The sequence below is a fragment of the Engystomops pustulosus genome, chromosome 2, assembly GCF_040894005.1.
Source record: "Engystomops pustulosus chromosome 2, aEngPut4.maternal, whole genome shotgun sequence".
Classification (NCBI taxonomy): domain Eukaryota; kingdom Metazoa; phylum Chordata; class Amphibia; order Anura; family Leptodactylidae; genus Engystomops; species Engystomops pustulosus.
The window spans coordinates 169710725-169727398 of record NC_092412.1 but is presented as its reverse complement, the minus strand read 5'-3'; the positions used below and the strand labels follow the sequence as shown (position 1 = coordinate 169727398).

The 16674-nt window shown below is 39.8% G+C and overlaps 1 protein-coding gene across 4 annotated transcripts in view; it reads left to right on the top strand.

The window, feature by feature from the left end:
- GGNBP2 (gametogenetin binding protein 2) overlaps positions 1–16674 on the top strand; it is a 91549-nt gene that overhangs the window by 31248 nt on the left and 43627 nt on the right. For 3 of the 4 annotated variants that reach the window (XM_072137249.1, XM_072137250.1, XM_072137247.1), the window contains exons 6-7: positions 3370–3579; positions 4619–4793. In XM_072137249.1, the coding sequence (XP_071993350.1) occupies positions 3370–3579; positions 4619–4793 (385 nt within the window). The remainder of the gene's footprint in view (positions 1–3369; positions 3580–4618; positions 4794–16674) is intronic. The other variant, XM_072137248.1, reaches the window with a different exon arrangement.

The window sequence follows — 16674 nt, the reverse complement described above, 5'->3', positions numbered from 1 at the left end:
CACATTTTCATAAAAAAGCAAAATCCTGCTATTGAGGGACCCTCTCAGGTTTGAAGTCACTTTGAGAGGCCTAAAAAAAAGTAAAACCCCATAAATTACCCCATTACAGAAACTACACCCCTCAATGTACGTAAAACAACTTTTATGAAGTTTGTTAACCCTTTAATTGGTTTACAGGGGTTAAAACAAAATCGGATGCAATTTTGAAATTTTTTTTTTTTTTTTACTAAATTAATGTGTTTTTCATAAAATGTACAAATTCTCAGTGGATAAAATACCAAAACGCTCCACAAAATTTGATACCCAATCCCTCCTGTGTATAACCATACCCCATATGTGGTGGTAACCTGCTCTATGGGCACATGCCAGGGCATGGAGGGGAGCTGGGCCATTCAGAGCAGATTATGCATTGTCACTTTATAATGGCTATACAATCTTTATTTTTTTGGCAATTTGGACATATAAGGGCTTATTTTTTGCGACATGAGATGCACTTTACAAATACTTCATTTTAGTGGGCCTGTAGCTTTTTGATGAGATTTTATTAACTCTTTAATGTATGGAGGAAAAGAAAATTGTCAATTTTGGGTTCTTTTTTTTTTGTATATTTTGGGGGTCGTACACAAAAAATACTATAATATTTTTATTCTCTAGATCACTACGATTACGGTGATACCTCATTTGTATAGTTTTTTATATATTTTACAGGAAAAAAACGAATATTTGTTTTTGCATCGCCATCTTTTCGGAGATATAACTTTAATATTTTTTGGTTGACAGTGCTAGTTTAGAGCTTATTTTTTACATGTTGAGTTGTTCTTTTCAGTGGTACCATTTTGGTGCACATAACTTTTTTTTGATCACTTTTTGGAACATTTTTGTGAAGGGATTTTATGAAAATTTACATTTTTGGCGAGTTTTTTGCGTTTAGTTTTTACGGCGTTCACCGTACGGGGCCGATAATGTTTCTGACTTATTGTACAGATTGTTACGTACGCGGCGATATCAAATATGTGGGGTATTTGGGTGATTTTCAGTTTTTTCACTTTATTAGATGTGTATAGGGAATGTTTCTGTTTAGGGGACTTTAACTTTATTTAATTAATTCTTTTTATTCAAAAGTGTGTTGAATTAGTGTTTTTTACTTTTTTTCTTTACTTTTACAGGTTAGCTTGAACAAGTGATCCACTGATCACTTGTTCAAGCTATTCTTCACCTAATACAGTATAATACAGATGTATTACACTGTATTATGTGACACACACGGGTCCTGCTGAAAAAAATTATGTTGGGATGGTATTTTATGCTTTCGGTTATTTTTCTAGGATGTTATGAGGTGCAGAACTTTAGGTGCGATCTGGTTCACTACGATTGCGGTGTTTCCTGAGCAAAACCAATATTGGAGAAAATCGCATTGTTTTTACTATTGACAACTTTTCAGGGCCATTACTTCTGTATTTTTCTGTTGTCAGATCTGGTTGAGGGCTTATTTTTTGCAAAAACAGTTGTTCTTTTCAGTCGTATCATATTAGTGAACGTAACTTTTTTTGATTACTTTTTAGAACCGGCAGGAGGGATGGCATCCCCCGGTAAGAGTTTTTCCGATCCCGGGTGTTAGTGCCAGGTCTGGGCTGTGAGATCACTGCCCGACACCGGCACCAGCGAGACCCGGTGTCCCGAAATCATCTTCTGACGCACCGCCATAGAAAGGCGTACGCGTCAGAAGAAGTACCCTTAATGACCGCCGTAAAAAGCTGATACGGCGGTTATTAAGGGGTTAAAATAAACTAAGGGGGCTGAAAAGTAGTAAACAAGATCAATAGTAAAGAAGAAATTTTAAACCCAAATCGCCCCTTTTCCCTGAAACTGGAAAAAAAATCGTATACATGTAAAACCAATTATTCAGAAAATAGCATTCAAATGTCCGAATTGTCACTTTCATTAAAAATTTTCTGTGTTGAAAAATGTTGAAAAATTTCAATAAACAGTGATCAATACATTGTATAGCCCCCAAAATGGTAGCAATCCAAACGTCATCTGGTTTGCCATATTAGGTCTGATACTAGTACTAGTACTAATACTAGGCGCGCGCCGGGTCCCGGTGCATGGAGAGGGCTCTCGGGCCGAGCCCTCTCCATAGCCGGTAAGTCTTTGCTGCATATTGCAGCAAAGGCTTACCGGTAACACCCACGATCGGTGCTAGCGCCGATCGCGGGTGTTTTCACCTCGATCGCCGGCGGCTTCAAAGAGATGGCGCTGCATGGGCGCCACCATCTTGTCGTGGATCGCTGCTCCCTGATGACGTCACGGGGAGCGGTGATCCGTCGCCATGGTAACCTCGGGTGTTCCGAATACCCGAGGCTACTTCGTTTTAACCCATATATTACAATGTGCTAATTGCACATTGTAATGCATGGGGAGTAAAATCCACATATACTGCCATACTGTAGTATGGCAGTATATGATAGGATCGATCAGACTACCTAGGGTTAGAGTACCCTAGGGAGTTTGAAAAATAGTAAAAGTAAAAATAAAAAAAAGTTAAAAAAAAAAAATTATAATAAAAAAACCTAAAAATTTCCTTAGAACTGATATAAAAATAAACAGTAAAAATCATAAACACATTATGTATCGCCACGTCCGAAAATACCCGATCTATCAAAATATGATGTTTTTTCACTACATTTAACCCCGTAACGGAAAATAGCGTCCAAAGTCGAAAATGGCATTTTTTTGCCATTTTGAAAAATATAAAAAAATTAATAAAAAGTGATCAAAAGGTCGCACAGTCCCAAAAATTATAGTAATGAAAACGCCATCAAAATTCGCAAAAAAATGACATTATCCACAGCTCCGTACACCAAAGTATGAAAAAGTTATTGGCCCCAGAAAATGGCAAAATAAAAAAAATATATTTTGTACAGGAGGTTTTAATTTTTTTAAATGTATGAAAACATTATAAAACCTATACAAATTTGGTATCCACATGATCGTACCGACCCAAAGAATAAAGTAGACATGTCATTTGGAGTGAAAGCTGTAAAATCCAAGCCCACAAGAAAACGTCACAAATGTGGTTTTTCACCATTTTCACTGCATTTGGAATTTTTTTCCCGCTTCCCAGTACACGCCATAGAATATTAAATACAGTCACTATGAAGTGCAATTTGTTATGCAGAAAATAAGCCATAACACAGCTCTTTATGTGGAAAAATAAAAAAGTTATAGATTTTTGAAGTTGGTGAGTGAAAAATGGAAGTGAAAGAACTAAAAAAGGCCAAGTCGTTAAGGGGTTAAAGCATTAATGCTTTCTTAATTTGTTTGTTAATCGTAGTTCTAATAATTTTTTTTTTTTTTTTTTACTAACAGGTTTTGTACAGACTGCAAGAACAAAGTTCTTAGAGCCTACAACATTTTAATTGGTGATCTTGACTGCAGTAAAGAAAAGGGCTACTGTGCAGCACTTTATGAAGGACTTCGCTGCTGTCCACATGAGCGACATATTCATGTTTGTTGTGAGACAGATTTCATCGCTCATCTTCTTGGTAGAGCAGAGCCAGAATTCGCCGGAGGGTATGAGTATGTAACTAGCTAGAGTTGGCTTTCTAGCGTTTTGCTTCCTTTTTTATATTTGCCATATTTTCAGTTAAGTTCATCTGAAGACTTTGTTCCTGCTCATTAATGCAGTTGTAAGTTATCATGATTTTACATCCTTTTATTATGTCATTCTCTCTTGTCTGTTAAAAAATATCTGAATTTTATCTTGCCTATAAAAATATCTCCTAAGTCTCAAACCATAGTATAAAATTACAATATCATTAAAGATGATATCCCTTTCAAGCAACATTAGGATTGTGGTTTGATCAGCTGGAGCGTGTGTGTGAAAAAAATAAAAATAAACAAAGCAAAAACGCTGAATAAAAAAATCTTCTACATGCTTGGATACATTGTTATGCAGCATTGAGGAATACATTCAAGGAGGGTTGTAAGATGCTTCTGACCTTTTCCCCCACTAAACAGTACCAAAAAAGGTTAAATTTAAGGTTTTGAAGTGTGAGGACAGAAAATTATAATAGACGTCACTTAACATCAGGTGGCGAGGGTGCTCAAGTAGGTTGCCAGTATAATAAGATAACTTGGACCTCCTTAATGTTGATATTTTTAAAAAAATGATTTTCTTAAGGAAAAGGTATAGCAATCCGAAAACGTGTCGGTCTCAACAATTCAGACCTTCAGATGGTGAAAAACCTGCAGATTGTGAAAACGAGGGGTCCGTCTCACCCCACACCATTTCTCAAACGAATGGAGCAGACTGCCGTGCATGACCGTTTTGCTCCATTAATCTCTATGGAGCTGACGTAGATCGCCATCAGGGCCTAACTTACCTTAATGGGAAAACCCCTTTAAGCAGTTTGAAAGATGAGGTTCCAATCTTTTAACCAGCTCCATATTCCCCAACCTATATAAACGTCACAATTTTGTTTCGGCAGCATGATTTGCCGCTTTAAACCAATCTAATTTACCTATAAAGTATATTGCATACCTTACTTGATAGGGCTATACATTTTTGTGATTTAAAAGCTTGTGACAATGTGCTAATCCCCGCTTCTCTTTGTAGACGTAGGGAAAGACACGCAAAGACTATTGATATAGCACAGGAAGAAGTGTTAACGTGCCTTGGAATCCATTTGTATGAGAGGCTCCACCGAATTTGGCAAAAACTTCGAGCTGAAGAGCAAACATGGCAGATGCTATTCTACCTTGGAGTTGATGCATTACGCAAAAGCTTTGAGGTGAGTTAATAAATTATTTTGCAAACAAGTGTAAAGCAAAACATGGTTAACAGGACCATAAACACAAACTTGCTGATCATTGAGTGTTTGAGACTTGAACACAACATTTTACTTTATTTTGTGTCTTTCGGGTCTTGGCTTCTGACCAGTTGTGATGAGCTCGAATTGCTTGACTTGAGAAGCCTTGACTGCCCAAATATTTATCCTGCAAATGCTCATAGAGAGAGAGTTGTTAGCCTATAATATCTGAGGAAAACGCTTGATGTTTGGTCCCCCAACAATATTTAGAGCCTGGAAAAACCCTTTCATGCCATAACCTTGCATTTTATAGCTTTATGTAAAACATTGTTACATTCAGGCATCCATTGATATTTATGTGCCCCCTTCTCAATCTTATCTTTTTTGTTTTCCACATTGGGCTTTTTAATAGCACAAACTGCCTATATAGAACCATTTTAAAGTGTTTCTTTTACAGGTGTTAGCAGTGGGTGTTTGCTGCAGAACACCTTCTATGCTGCTATGTATAGGGAAATAAATAGGGAATAAAATATGGTTTTTTGAATAATGAGTAATAACACTGGGGGAAAAAAAACTATTTAAGCAATCTTTCACTTGATCTTTCTTTCAGTGAAAGATATTTACTGATTTTACCTGTGAAAAGGTGTCTTGGAGTTAGCTGTGTCAAGACCTTGGCAACCTTATTGTTGGTTCATCATCCAGAAGTGGAAAGAACATCTTTTCACCAGAAAAAGACCATGACCAACTGCTCCCCAAAAATGCCAGAAAAGGAAATTTCAAAAGCGTAGGACAACCTACGGTTAGCCACATAAAGTGTAGATAATATTGTTTTAGATATAAAAGCTTGAACATGATTTTTGTTCAGCAATGAAAGTTGATTGATCAGTTGAGACCAAAATTTAACTCTCTGCATGCCATAGTGCACACCATATTCTGAGGCCAGATGTACTGTATATCGCCCCAAAAACACCATAGCAACAGTGAAGTTTGGAAGTGATAACATCATGGTGTTGGGAGTGTTTTTCAGCATATTTCACTAGCAAACTTAAAGGACACCTTCCATCAGGTCTTTGTAACTAATTTTGTCACCACTACCTGTTAGAGCAGCTCACAAGTATTACATCCCATCCTTTATCTAGTTAATTCATACATTAATCATTCTAAAATCATATTTTCCCCTTCATCATGACTGGGATCCGCCCTCCAAGGACAGGAAACCTGAGCATAAAAAGAGACTCTTCCTATTCCACCTCAGTTGGTTTTCTGTCCTTGGAAGGAGACCTGGGCACGCCGTGATGAAGGTGCCCCTGCAGTGTTCCACTAACCCGGTCTCCTCACGGAGTGTGGGACGCTTGCAGTGCAGTCCTCCGGTGTGGGGATCGGGGCTCATTGGCAGCGGTAAGTCTTCCTCCCGTCCATCTGGCGTTCGGTTGCGTGGGTATCCAGGGGCGACTGCCGGTGGACGAGGTAGGTCAGGTGCATGCGCCGGAAGTGTCGTGAATATCGTCACTTCCGGTATTTGCTCCGGTGTCCATAGAGGTGTGCAGAGCAGAAGATACTACCAGGGGGAGCTCAGGGTTCGTTGGCCCTATGCATAGATTTCTTTAAAATATTAATATTAACCCCTTAAGGACGGAGGGTTTTCCGGCTCTTTTCTCGCTCTCCAACTTCAAAAATCCATAACTTTTTCATTTTTCCGTGTACAGACCTGTGTGAGGGCTTATTTTGTGCGTAACAAATTTTACTTTCCCGTAATGTTATTTATTTTAACATGCCGTGTACTGCGAAGCTGAAAAAAAATTCCAAATGTGAAAAAATTGAAAAAAAAACGCACGTGCGTCACGTTCTTGTGGGCTCAGTTTTTACGACTTTCACTCTTCGCTCCAAATAACACGCCTACTTTATTCTTTGGTTCGGTGCGATCGCGGTGATACCAAATTTATATAGGTTTTATTGTGTTTTAATACATTTTCAAAAATTAAACGAATGTGTACAAAAAAGAAAAAAAATTTTTTGCCATCTTCTGACGCTAATAACTTTTTCATACTTTGGCGCACAGAGATGTGTGAGGGGTCATTTTTTGCGAAATGAGGCGGCGTTTTCATTGCTACCATTTTGAGGTCTGTGCGACATTTTGATCATTTTTTATTTCATTTTTTATGTTATGTAAAAAGGTGTAAAAGTCGCATTTCGGACATTTGGGCGCCATTTCCCGCCTCGGAGGTCACCGCCGCCTGTAACCGTTTTAATATTTTGATAGATCGGGCATTTTGGGACGCGGCGATACCTAATATGTTTGTGATTTTTACTGTTTATTATGTTTTATATCAGTTCTAGGGAAAGGGGGGTGATTTGAACTTTTAATATTTTATTAATTTTTTTTATTTTTTAAACTTTTTTTTTTATTTTTTTTTTCACTATCTTTTAGACCATCTAGGGTACATTAACCCTAGATGGTCAGATCGCTCCTACCATATACTGCAATACTTCTGTATTGCAATATATGGCATTTTTGCAGCACATTCATTACAATGAGCCACTGGCTCATTGTAACGAATCTGCAGCTGCCAGATAGCCTCGTGTCAAAAGAAGACACGAGGCTACCATGGCAACCGATCGCCGCCCCCCCGATGACGTTCGGGGGCGTGGCGATCGGAAAAAAGATGGCGGCGCCCGCGCGCCGCCGTCTTTTAAACGCCGCCGGCGACTTTGCCGGCGGCGTTGAAGGGGTTAATAGCCGCGATCGGTGCAAGCACCGACCGCGGTTATTAGCGGTGGGGGTTTTGTGCAATATGCAAAAACCCCCACCTTTGTATGAAGAGGACTCAGCCCGTGAGCCCTCTTCATACACTCCTTACACCTCTGCGCCGTAGAGCTACGGCGCAGAGCGTTAAGGGGTTAAACTCTATTTCTCGGCCATATGTCCCAACTGGAAATAGGTCGAGGACACGCCCCCTGTCCCCCTGAATTAAAGCAGGGAGAAGGCCGAGCAACATGCCGAGGTACGCTGACTCTGGCCCCGGTAACTATACTGCAGTTTTGTGGGTTTCTTCGAGAAAGTTGGTACATTATTGTTTTATGGTTTTGTTTACTATAAGTTCACAGTTTATTAAGTTCACTGTCAGACAACTAATTCCCAAACAAGAGATCAGGATATATCCTTATGATTTAATGATAGGGGTCATGTGTAGCATTAAAGATATGTGGTATTATGGTACTGAAAGTAACTTCCATTAATGTTAAGGGACTTAACAGTCCGTTCAAGCGATCGAAAATGTGGAAAGAAGTGCTTAAAGCAGGAGCAGATGTTTTCAGTGCCCAGGAAACACATGTAAATGAGATAGATATTTTTAGAATACACCATCCACAATATCCCCACATTTTTGTAGCTCCAGCCACAGAAAAAAAAGAGGGGTACTCTTGGCCATTAAGAAGTCGGTGGCTTTCTCTACTATAGACAAAATAATTGATCCTCGGGGTCGATTTATTATCTTAATTTGTAATATTAACTCTATAACATACACATTAGTGTCGATATATAGCCCAAATAGGCATTAAGCTAGGTTTTTTAAGGTTCTATTCAAGAAAGTAAATGCATGTAAGCAGGGGTCAGTCTTGTTAATGGGGGACTTTAATATGAGTATGTGGCCATCAGTTGACACTACTTCAGGACCTCAAAACAGCAGTGCCTCGGACCTTTTTAAACTAGCACATGGAGAGGTTTATTTGGACATATGGAGATTACAACATCCCCTGGAAAGGGATTATACCTTCTATTCCCACCCACACAGAGTTTATTCACGTATAGACATGTTCTTAACGGATCATTCCCTATACAATAGAACAAAAGCCTCAAGAATAGACGTAATCAGTTGGTCGGACCACGCATCTATTCACATAGAAATTGCAGAAAAATACGACAAGCCGCGCTCTTCTCATTGGCGCTTGAATAATTATTTGCTATATATACCACAATTTGAGGGAGATAATGAAAAAATAGTACAACGAATAATTTCTGAAAATGATACTGACAATATAGCACCAGATACGCTGTGGTGTGTACATAAAATGTGTGTAAGAGGGCATTTTAAAAGTATAGCAGCAGCCAATAAAACTAAACGAGGAAAAAAGACTACATATGTTATCAGGACTTACGCTATTGCATGCTCTTAATAAAACCTCTTTCTGCCCTTACAGGGCTGATATGATAAATGAACTGCAACAGCAGCTAAAAGAATTAGATGCTCACAAATACGAGAAGGCACTTAGGAAAATGAAAGCCACTCACTACGGTTCAGGAAACAAAGCAAGTAAGGTATTAGCAGCTCAATTAAAAAAGAGAGAAGCACAAAACAGAATTCCTTTTTTATTCAACAATAATAACGAAAAATTATTTGATCCACATCAAATGGCAGAAGCCATGGCAGATTATTATGCAAAGCTATATAATCTAATAAATGACATAACTTCTCAACCCTCCCAATCTAAAATTAAAGCATTTTTAGATTCAGTAAATCTACCCAATCTATCAAAAGATCAGACAGATTCCATATCAGCTTTGATAACTGAATCTGAAGTCAGTAAGGCAATTAAGAATTAAAAAGCAATAAAGCTCCAGGCCCTGATGGCCTTACTAACAATTATTATAAAAAGTTCTCACATATTTTATCGCCGCACCTTGTAAATGTTTTTAATTCTATTCAAAATACAGGTAATATTCCAAAAGAAATGTTAGAGGCCTCAATTTGTGCCTTGCCGAAACCAGGGAAAACTCCGGATAGACCTTCTAATTTCCGTCCTATTTCACTCCTAAATACGGACTTAAAGCTATACGCCAAGATTATTGCAAATAGGGTTGCTCCTCTTTTGCCTGGGCTCATTCATCAAGACCAGGTGGGTTTTGTGAAGGGGAGAGTATCCTCGGATGGCACACGTCGATTCATCGACCTGGTGGACTATGTGGGAATTAATCGAACGCCTTCTCTGCTTCTCTCTTTGGATGCAGAGAAGGCGTTTTATAGGGTCCATTGGGGTTACCTAAGGGAGGTGCTAGGTAAATTTGGATTTGCCGATAGAGCATTGAAGGGAATCTTGGCATTATATACAGAACCATCTGCCTATGTATCTTTAGCAGGATACTCTTCTAAACCCTTCTTAATATCAAGTGGTACCCGACAAGGGTGTCCATTGTCACCCCTGATATTCACACTTATTATGGAACCCTTAGCGGAAGCTATAAGGATGTCCGATAAAATATCAGGTGTTAAAATTGGGTCCATAACCCACAAAATCGGGCTGTTTGCCGATGATGTCATTATAGCACTAACTGATCCAATTTCATCGTTAGAAGCAGTCACATCCTTGCTGGATAAATTTAGTGAAATTTCATATTATAAATTAAATGCAAGTAAATCTCTGATTTTGGGTATGTTTCTTCCAGAAACTACAGAGAAACATATTAAATCAAACTTCCCATTCCAGTGGACATCTCAATCCATTCCATACCTAGGAATAAACCTCACTTTCCCTACAAAAAAACTATTTGAAATGAACTATGTCCCCCTATTAACCCAAATAGAACAGGAGTTAAAATTGTATACTAAGGTGTTTATTTCTTGGATAACTTACATCTTTAGGAATGTACCTATGCCAATAACCAAAAAATTTATACAGAAACTACAAGGGCTTGTAAATAAATATGTGTGGCTTAATAAAAGATCTAGAGTAGCGGCAAAAATATTATATAGCCCACAGGAAGAAGGAGGATTAGGCCTTCCATGTTTAAACACATACTATGACGCAGTCATACTGGAACAAGCTAGGCAATGGTTGTCACAAGGGCAACTCAAACATTGGATACAAATTGAAAATGAAATAAACGGGAAAAGCCCAGTGGCGGTGCAGCTATGGGCTATCAATTTTGGCATTACTAATACTACACCGAAATTGCTAACTATGCAAGCTGGTATAAATAAATGGCGACAATATTCTAAAGAAAACCCTTTACTGTGTTTGAAGATAAGACTTACCTTGTAATTGGCTATGCCATATGGTAGAAGATCTAGATATTTCTGACTGGGCAGCCTTAGGCATTGTCAATATCGGAGATATATGGGTTAAAGATTATTTATTAGCATTCACAGAAATATGTTCAAAATATTCAGTACCTAGACATGATTTTTACAAATACCTGAGATTGAGACATTTCCTGTCTAATGTACTGAAAATATCATCAGAAAATACAAAAATATTCAGTATAACATTTTTGCACCTGACCAAATTATCAAAAGGGATAAGTTTAGCCTACAAAGCCATACTAGCTAAGAGAGAAAATCCAATAAAGTTCTGCCTTGAGAAATGGGAAAATGACTTGCAAGTACCCATAGATAGGGATGACTGGAAAGCAGGCTTACAAATTACAAAAACACTGTCTAAATGCGCAACGCATTTGGAAACGCGTAGGAAAGTCTTATATAGATGGTATTACCCACCAGATAGACTATCCAAAATGTATCCAAATACTTCGCCAAAGTGTTGGCGATGCTGTAAAGATAGAGGCACGATAATGCATATTTTTTGGTCATGCCCATCCCTTAGAGGGTTTTGGACCCAAATAGAATTAATGTTAGGTGGAATTTTTTTTTAAAAAACTGTCAAATTGGATCCATCTTTAACTTTGTTAGGGATTGGACTAGAAGAAATGCTACTTAAGGAGAGGACAGTAACATTTCACATAACCACTACAGCGATCACTCGCATAGCCTCACTCTGGAAGTCTAAAGGCATACCATCCTTTGCTGAACTTTCCAGTAGAGTAAATAATAACTGTCATAGAGAGATTAGCCTACACTGAAGGTACACCTAAATTATTCTATAAAAAAATGGGGAACTATGGACTGCATCTATATACTATAAAGCATCTGTGCACTCTGAGTTGGCAGAATACCATGCACCATGTACCAAAAACAATATAACATGATTTCAACACTTGAGTAAAGGGGCACAAGATAACCCCCAATCTCAGATACTCAGAAACATAGGGATTAGATCTGGCAGTATGTTTTGTTTAGTTAGTTAAGTTTAAATTAATGTTATCTAAATACGGTTGCACTGAACAACATATTCTGTATATATCACAAAATGAAGCTGGAAGGCATCTTATTATATGTAACTAAGTATATTGTAAAATAAGTGTACATGTATGCTTTTCGGCTTTAATAAAGATGTTTTAAATAAATAAATAAATAAATGGGTGCTGTTGTTTGCATAAGGGAGAAGGGCCTGAGAAGGCAAACCGTAAAACTCCTCATGCAGGATCTGTGATCATAAGCTTCCTACTTATTATGAAAAAGCCACTTGTAATAGTTGCATTGGAAAGATTTTAACAGAAGAATCTTCCGTCTGGTTGGAGTCCTTGAGGAATGTAGTCAGAGAAGAGGTTCAAAGAGCTAAAGAGGTGTCGATCCCTAATCCGCTCCCTCTTACGCAGGATCAGCTAGGTACCTCTTCCGCGGTGTATGTTACAGAGAGGTCAGGATCTGAGGAGAAAGGCATAGGCTCTTCAGCATCGGAAACAGAACATGCAGGATGCATCAAAGCAACTATGGATATTGAGGAAAAAAGAGAACCTAGATCCATACAGGATATTATGTTTGAAGGGTTAAAGAAAAACCGCAAACTGGCCTATCCTCTTCATGAGACCATGACATCCCTAATTCAAAAAGAATGGCAGTCGCCAGATAAAAAAAATCTTACATTCCGATGGCTGTCAAAAGAAAATATCCTTATGATTCAGATGTGTCTTGTGCTTGGGGTACTGCTCCTAAAGTGGATGCATCTGTAGTCAAGGTTATTCGCAGTGTACAAAGATTAGACATGGTACAATGTGATCAGATATGTAAATACAGGAAATAGAAAGGGTGTCAAAAAACATAGGAAAATAATCTTGTTCAAATGTGCAGAAAGGACTTCTTTGTAGACATCTGATGTCCTATGAGATTAGCACTGTGCAAAATAGTTGTTTGCATCACATAGGCAGAAACTGAAAACATAAATGCAGAGTGGTTAATCATCTAGTAATGGTAGACAGGAGGATACTAGATGATTACATGGTACAATCTTTGTACACTAAGGCTACATTCACACTGACTTATGGAGGACGTATATACGGCCGATATACGTCCTCCATACACGTCAATGGGCGCACGGCGCCCTACGGGAGCGGTACGGTGCGGCACCGTACCGCTCCGTACCCGGAAAAAGATAGTACCTGACCTATCTTTCTCCGTAGTATGGCGCCGTGCGCCATTAATTCCTATGGAGAGGGGCGTGGGTGAGCTGCGCTCACCTCCTCCTCCTCTCCCCGTACACTGCCGTTGCCCGCTACGGTACGGGCAACGGCAGTGTGAATATAGCCTTACTGTCTGTATTATTCCCAGAATCTGAAGAAGGTCATTTTGACCGAAACGTCATGCTATTCAGTGGATTTGTACAAAAAAAAAAAAAAAAGCAATTATTCAAATTTGATTGAGTGCCATCTTCCATTATCTATGCATGAACGGGGCTGGGACCCTAGTTTGGCACCATCTACTACACAAGCAGTGCTGTGAAATTCCTGTTATTTATTAAGGTTATTCTCAGATCATCACTTCCCTTTGAGGATATGGGTTCTCTTAAGGATTCTATGGATAAAAAGATGGAGAGTTTTCTGAAAAGGTCATGGTACTCGGCTACATCAACCTTTAAACCCAATATAGTAGCAGCTTGTGTGGCCCGCTCCATGTTGTTCTGGCTTAATCAACTGGAATCGGACATTCAGAATAAAGTACCAAGAGATTCAGAAAGGGGCATTTTTAACAGAAACCTTCATTGATGCTTTATGGCTCATGGCTTGTTCCTCTGCCTTGTCTTACTCAGCCAGAAGAGCCCTCTGGCTAAAGAACTGGCCAGGTGACGTGGGCTCAAGAAACAGACTTCTTGGAATTCCCTTTAATGGGAAGTTATTTGTTCAGGTGTTAGAGTTATTGGAGAAGTCAGGGGATGAAGTAAAATATTTTCTCCCTGTACAGACTCTTTCATTCTTTTTGTAGGTCAAGACCCCAAAGAAGAGGGAAAGAAAAAAAAATCAAAGTTTCAGACCCTTTCAGATGTGCGGGGGGTTCCTATTTAGCCAGTCTAGAGATGCCAAGCGTCAGGAACCTAGTTCCTTATGACGCCAAACTCCCCTTGGCGGGGGGTGGGGCAGGGGCTAAACCATTTCATTCAGGCCTGGGCAGAAATATCAGGATGCAAATGGTCATTACAGATAATACAAGAAGGTGTATCATTGGACCTTCTCACTTCTCCACCATCCCGACTGAAAATCTCGAATCCTGCTCCGGGAGAAAACAAGAAGGTTCTTTGCCAGGTTCCCCCAGCCGAACAGGGTCAGGGGTTCTATTCATTCCTATTCCTGGTAAAAAAAAAAAAAAACGAGATACAAAGGTTCTTCTCCCCCTAGAGATAATAAGCTCCCTAGATTGGTGGTTGACTAAAGAAAATCTGAGGGTGGGTCTTCCCTGGAACCCTTGTCAGGACTGATTAGTTACCACAGATGCCAGCCGTCGGGGGTGGAGGGCTCACGTAGAGGAACAAGTTTTTCAGGGAACTTGGGACAGTTCGGAGAAAGGGTTGTCTTCAAATGCCAAGGAGTTATTAGCGATCCTAAAAGCTAGAAGCTCTCCCTCTTACAGGGACATGGGGTGGCTGATGTCAGACAACAGCCATTACATATCTCAACAAGCAGGGCGATACAAGAAATTCAGGGCTTGTGATCATAACCACACAAATTCTTACCTTAGCAGAAAGACCTTTCACATCCCTGATTTTCTAAGTCGAAGGCCCTTGAGTCGGGAAGAATGGGAATTAAACCAGTCTGTTTTCCACAAGATCACAAAGCTTTGGGGCATACCAAGCATTAGATCTGTTTGCCACCAACGAGAATTGCAAAGTACAGCAGACCTTCCGTTGGCAGTGGACGCCTTCTCTCAGGAATGGAGCAGCAGTCTACTATATGCCTTTCCTCCCATGATTCTACTCCCCAGGATGATCAGGCAGGATAAGGCAAAATAAGGCAGGACAGAGTGATATTGATTGCCCCCTTTTGTCCTCGGCGGGCATGGTTTTCCAGTCTAAGGGAACGATCAGTAACAGATCCTTGGGTCCTACCCGAGTCAAAAGACTTGCTGTCACAGGTTCCGGTCCTTCATCCGGAGATAAAAGCCCTACATCTGACGGCATGGCTGTTGAAAGGATGATTCTCCAGAAACAAGGTTTGTCCTTTGGGATTATTTCTACTCTACAAAAAAGTAGAAAACCAGTTACATACAGCACCTACTATAGAATTTGGAAGGCTTTCTTTTCCTTTTCATGTAAGAACCCAAAACAGTTGTCTCAGCCTAATATCAGCCAAATTTAGACTTCCTGCAAAAAAGGTCTGGAGAAGGGTCTTAGACCAGCTACTCTGAAAGTTCAGGTATCTGCTCTAGGGGCCTTATTCAGTTAGCAAAACATCCCTGGATCTCTAGATTTAGGGAGGTAGAATTAGGCCCACAATTAGAAATAAAGTACCACCCTGGGATTTGGTTCTGAAGGTGTTGTCAGGTCCTCCATTTGAACCTTTAGATCGTGTTTCTATCAAACTCCTCACTTGTAAAGCAGTTTTTCTCACAGCAATCATTTCAGCCAGGAGAGTGGGGGAGATAGCAGCCTTGTCATGCAGACCTCCATATTGTAGGATCTTAGGTGACAGAGTTGTCCTTAAACCAGACCCAAGTTTTTTACCTAAAGTAGTATACGATTTTCATAAGTCTCAGGACATTACCCTTCCCTCATTTTGTTTTAATCCCAAAACACAGAAGGAAAAGGGGTTTCACTATCTGGATGTTAGAAGAAGTATTATTCAATATCTAGATGCTACTTCTATGTGGAGAAAATCGGACAGTCTTTTTGTATTCTTTTCAGGAAAAAATAAGGGGGTTAAGGCATCTTCTACAGCCATTGCTAAATGGATTAAATTTACTATTCAGATGGCTTATGAAGTTTAAGAAGCTCCGGTCTTGGGTGGCTTCTGTGTGCACTCTCTTAGAGCCTTAGCTACATCCTAGGCTGAGTTTGGGTTGCAACACTGGAGTAGATCTGCCAGGCTGCCACCTGGTCTACCCCTCACACTTTCCTTAAACACTATAGGGTGGATGTGATGGGGTCATCTTCTCTTTCTTTTGGAAGAAAGGTCTTATCCTCGGTTGTTCTCCCCCCCCCCCCCCAGTTCGTTTTTCTCTGTAATTCTCTCTGGTGGTGCCGTCGTGTTGAAGGGGAAAACAATGAATTACTCTTACCGGTAATGTTGTTTCCTCGAGTCACGATGCCACCTGGTATTCCCACCCGTGTGTTACTTTTTTGTGTGGTGTTGGTTTCACAAGTACCTGACGTGCTCTGTTCTCCCATACACATAGTTGCATCTTGGCAGCCAGAACCAGCAGTGTCTTATCATTATCTAGGTTGTCAGGCAAACATTAGGAGGTGTGGCAGTGCCTGACACTTATGAATAAGCTGGACTTCTGAAGATGAAAATGGCTCATTGGACCCATCTCAGGTCATTTTCATACAGCTTTAGGACCACCGGGTCGAAAGGGATTCATCAGAGCTGCTGGGTATGATCAGACCCAGTACAACACAAATCAGCCACTTGTAATCTTACCGGTAATGTTGTTTCCTCGAGTCACGATGCCACCTGGTATTCCCACCCGTGTGTTACTTTTTTGTGTGGTGTTGGTTTCACGGGTGTCGTAAAAAAAAAAACGGACATTAAGATATGTATATATGC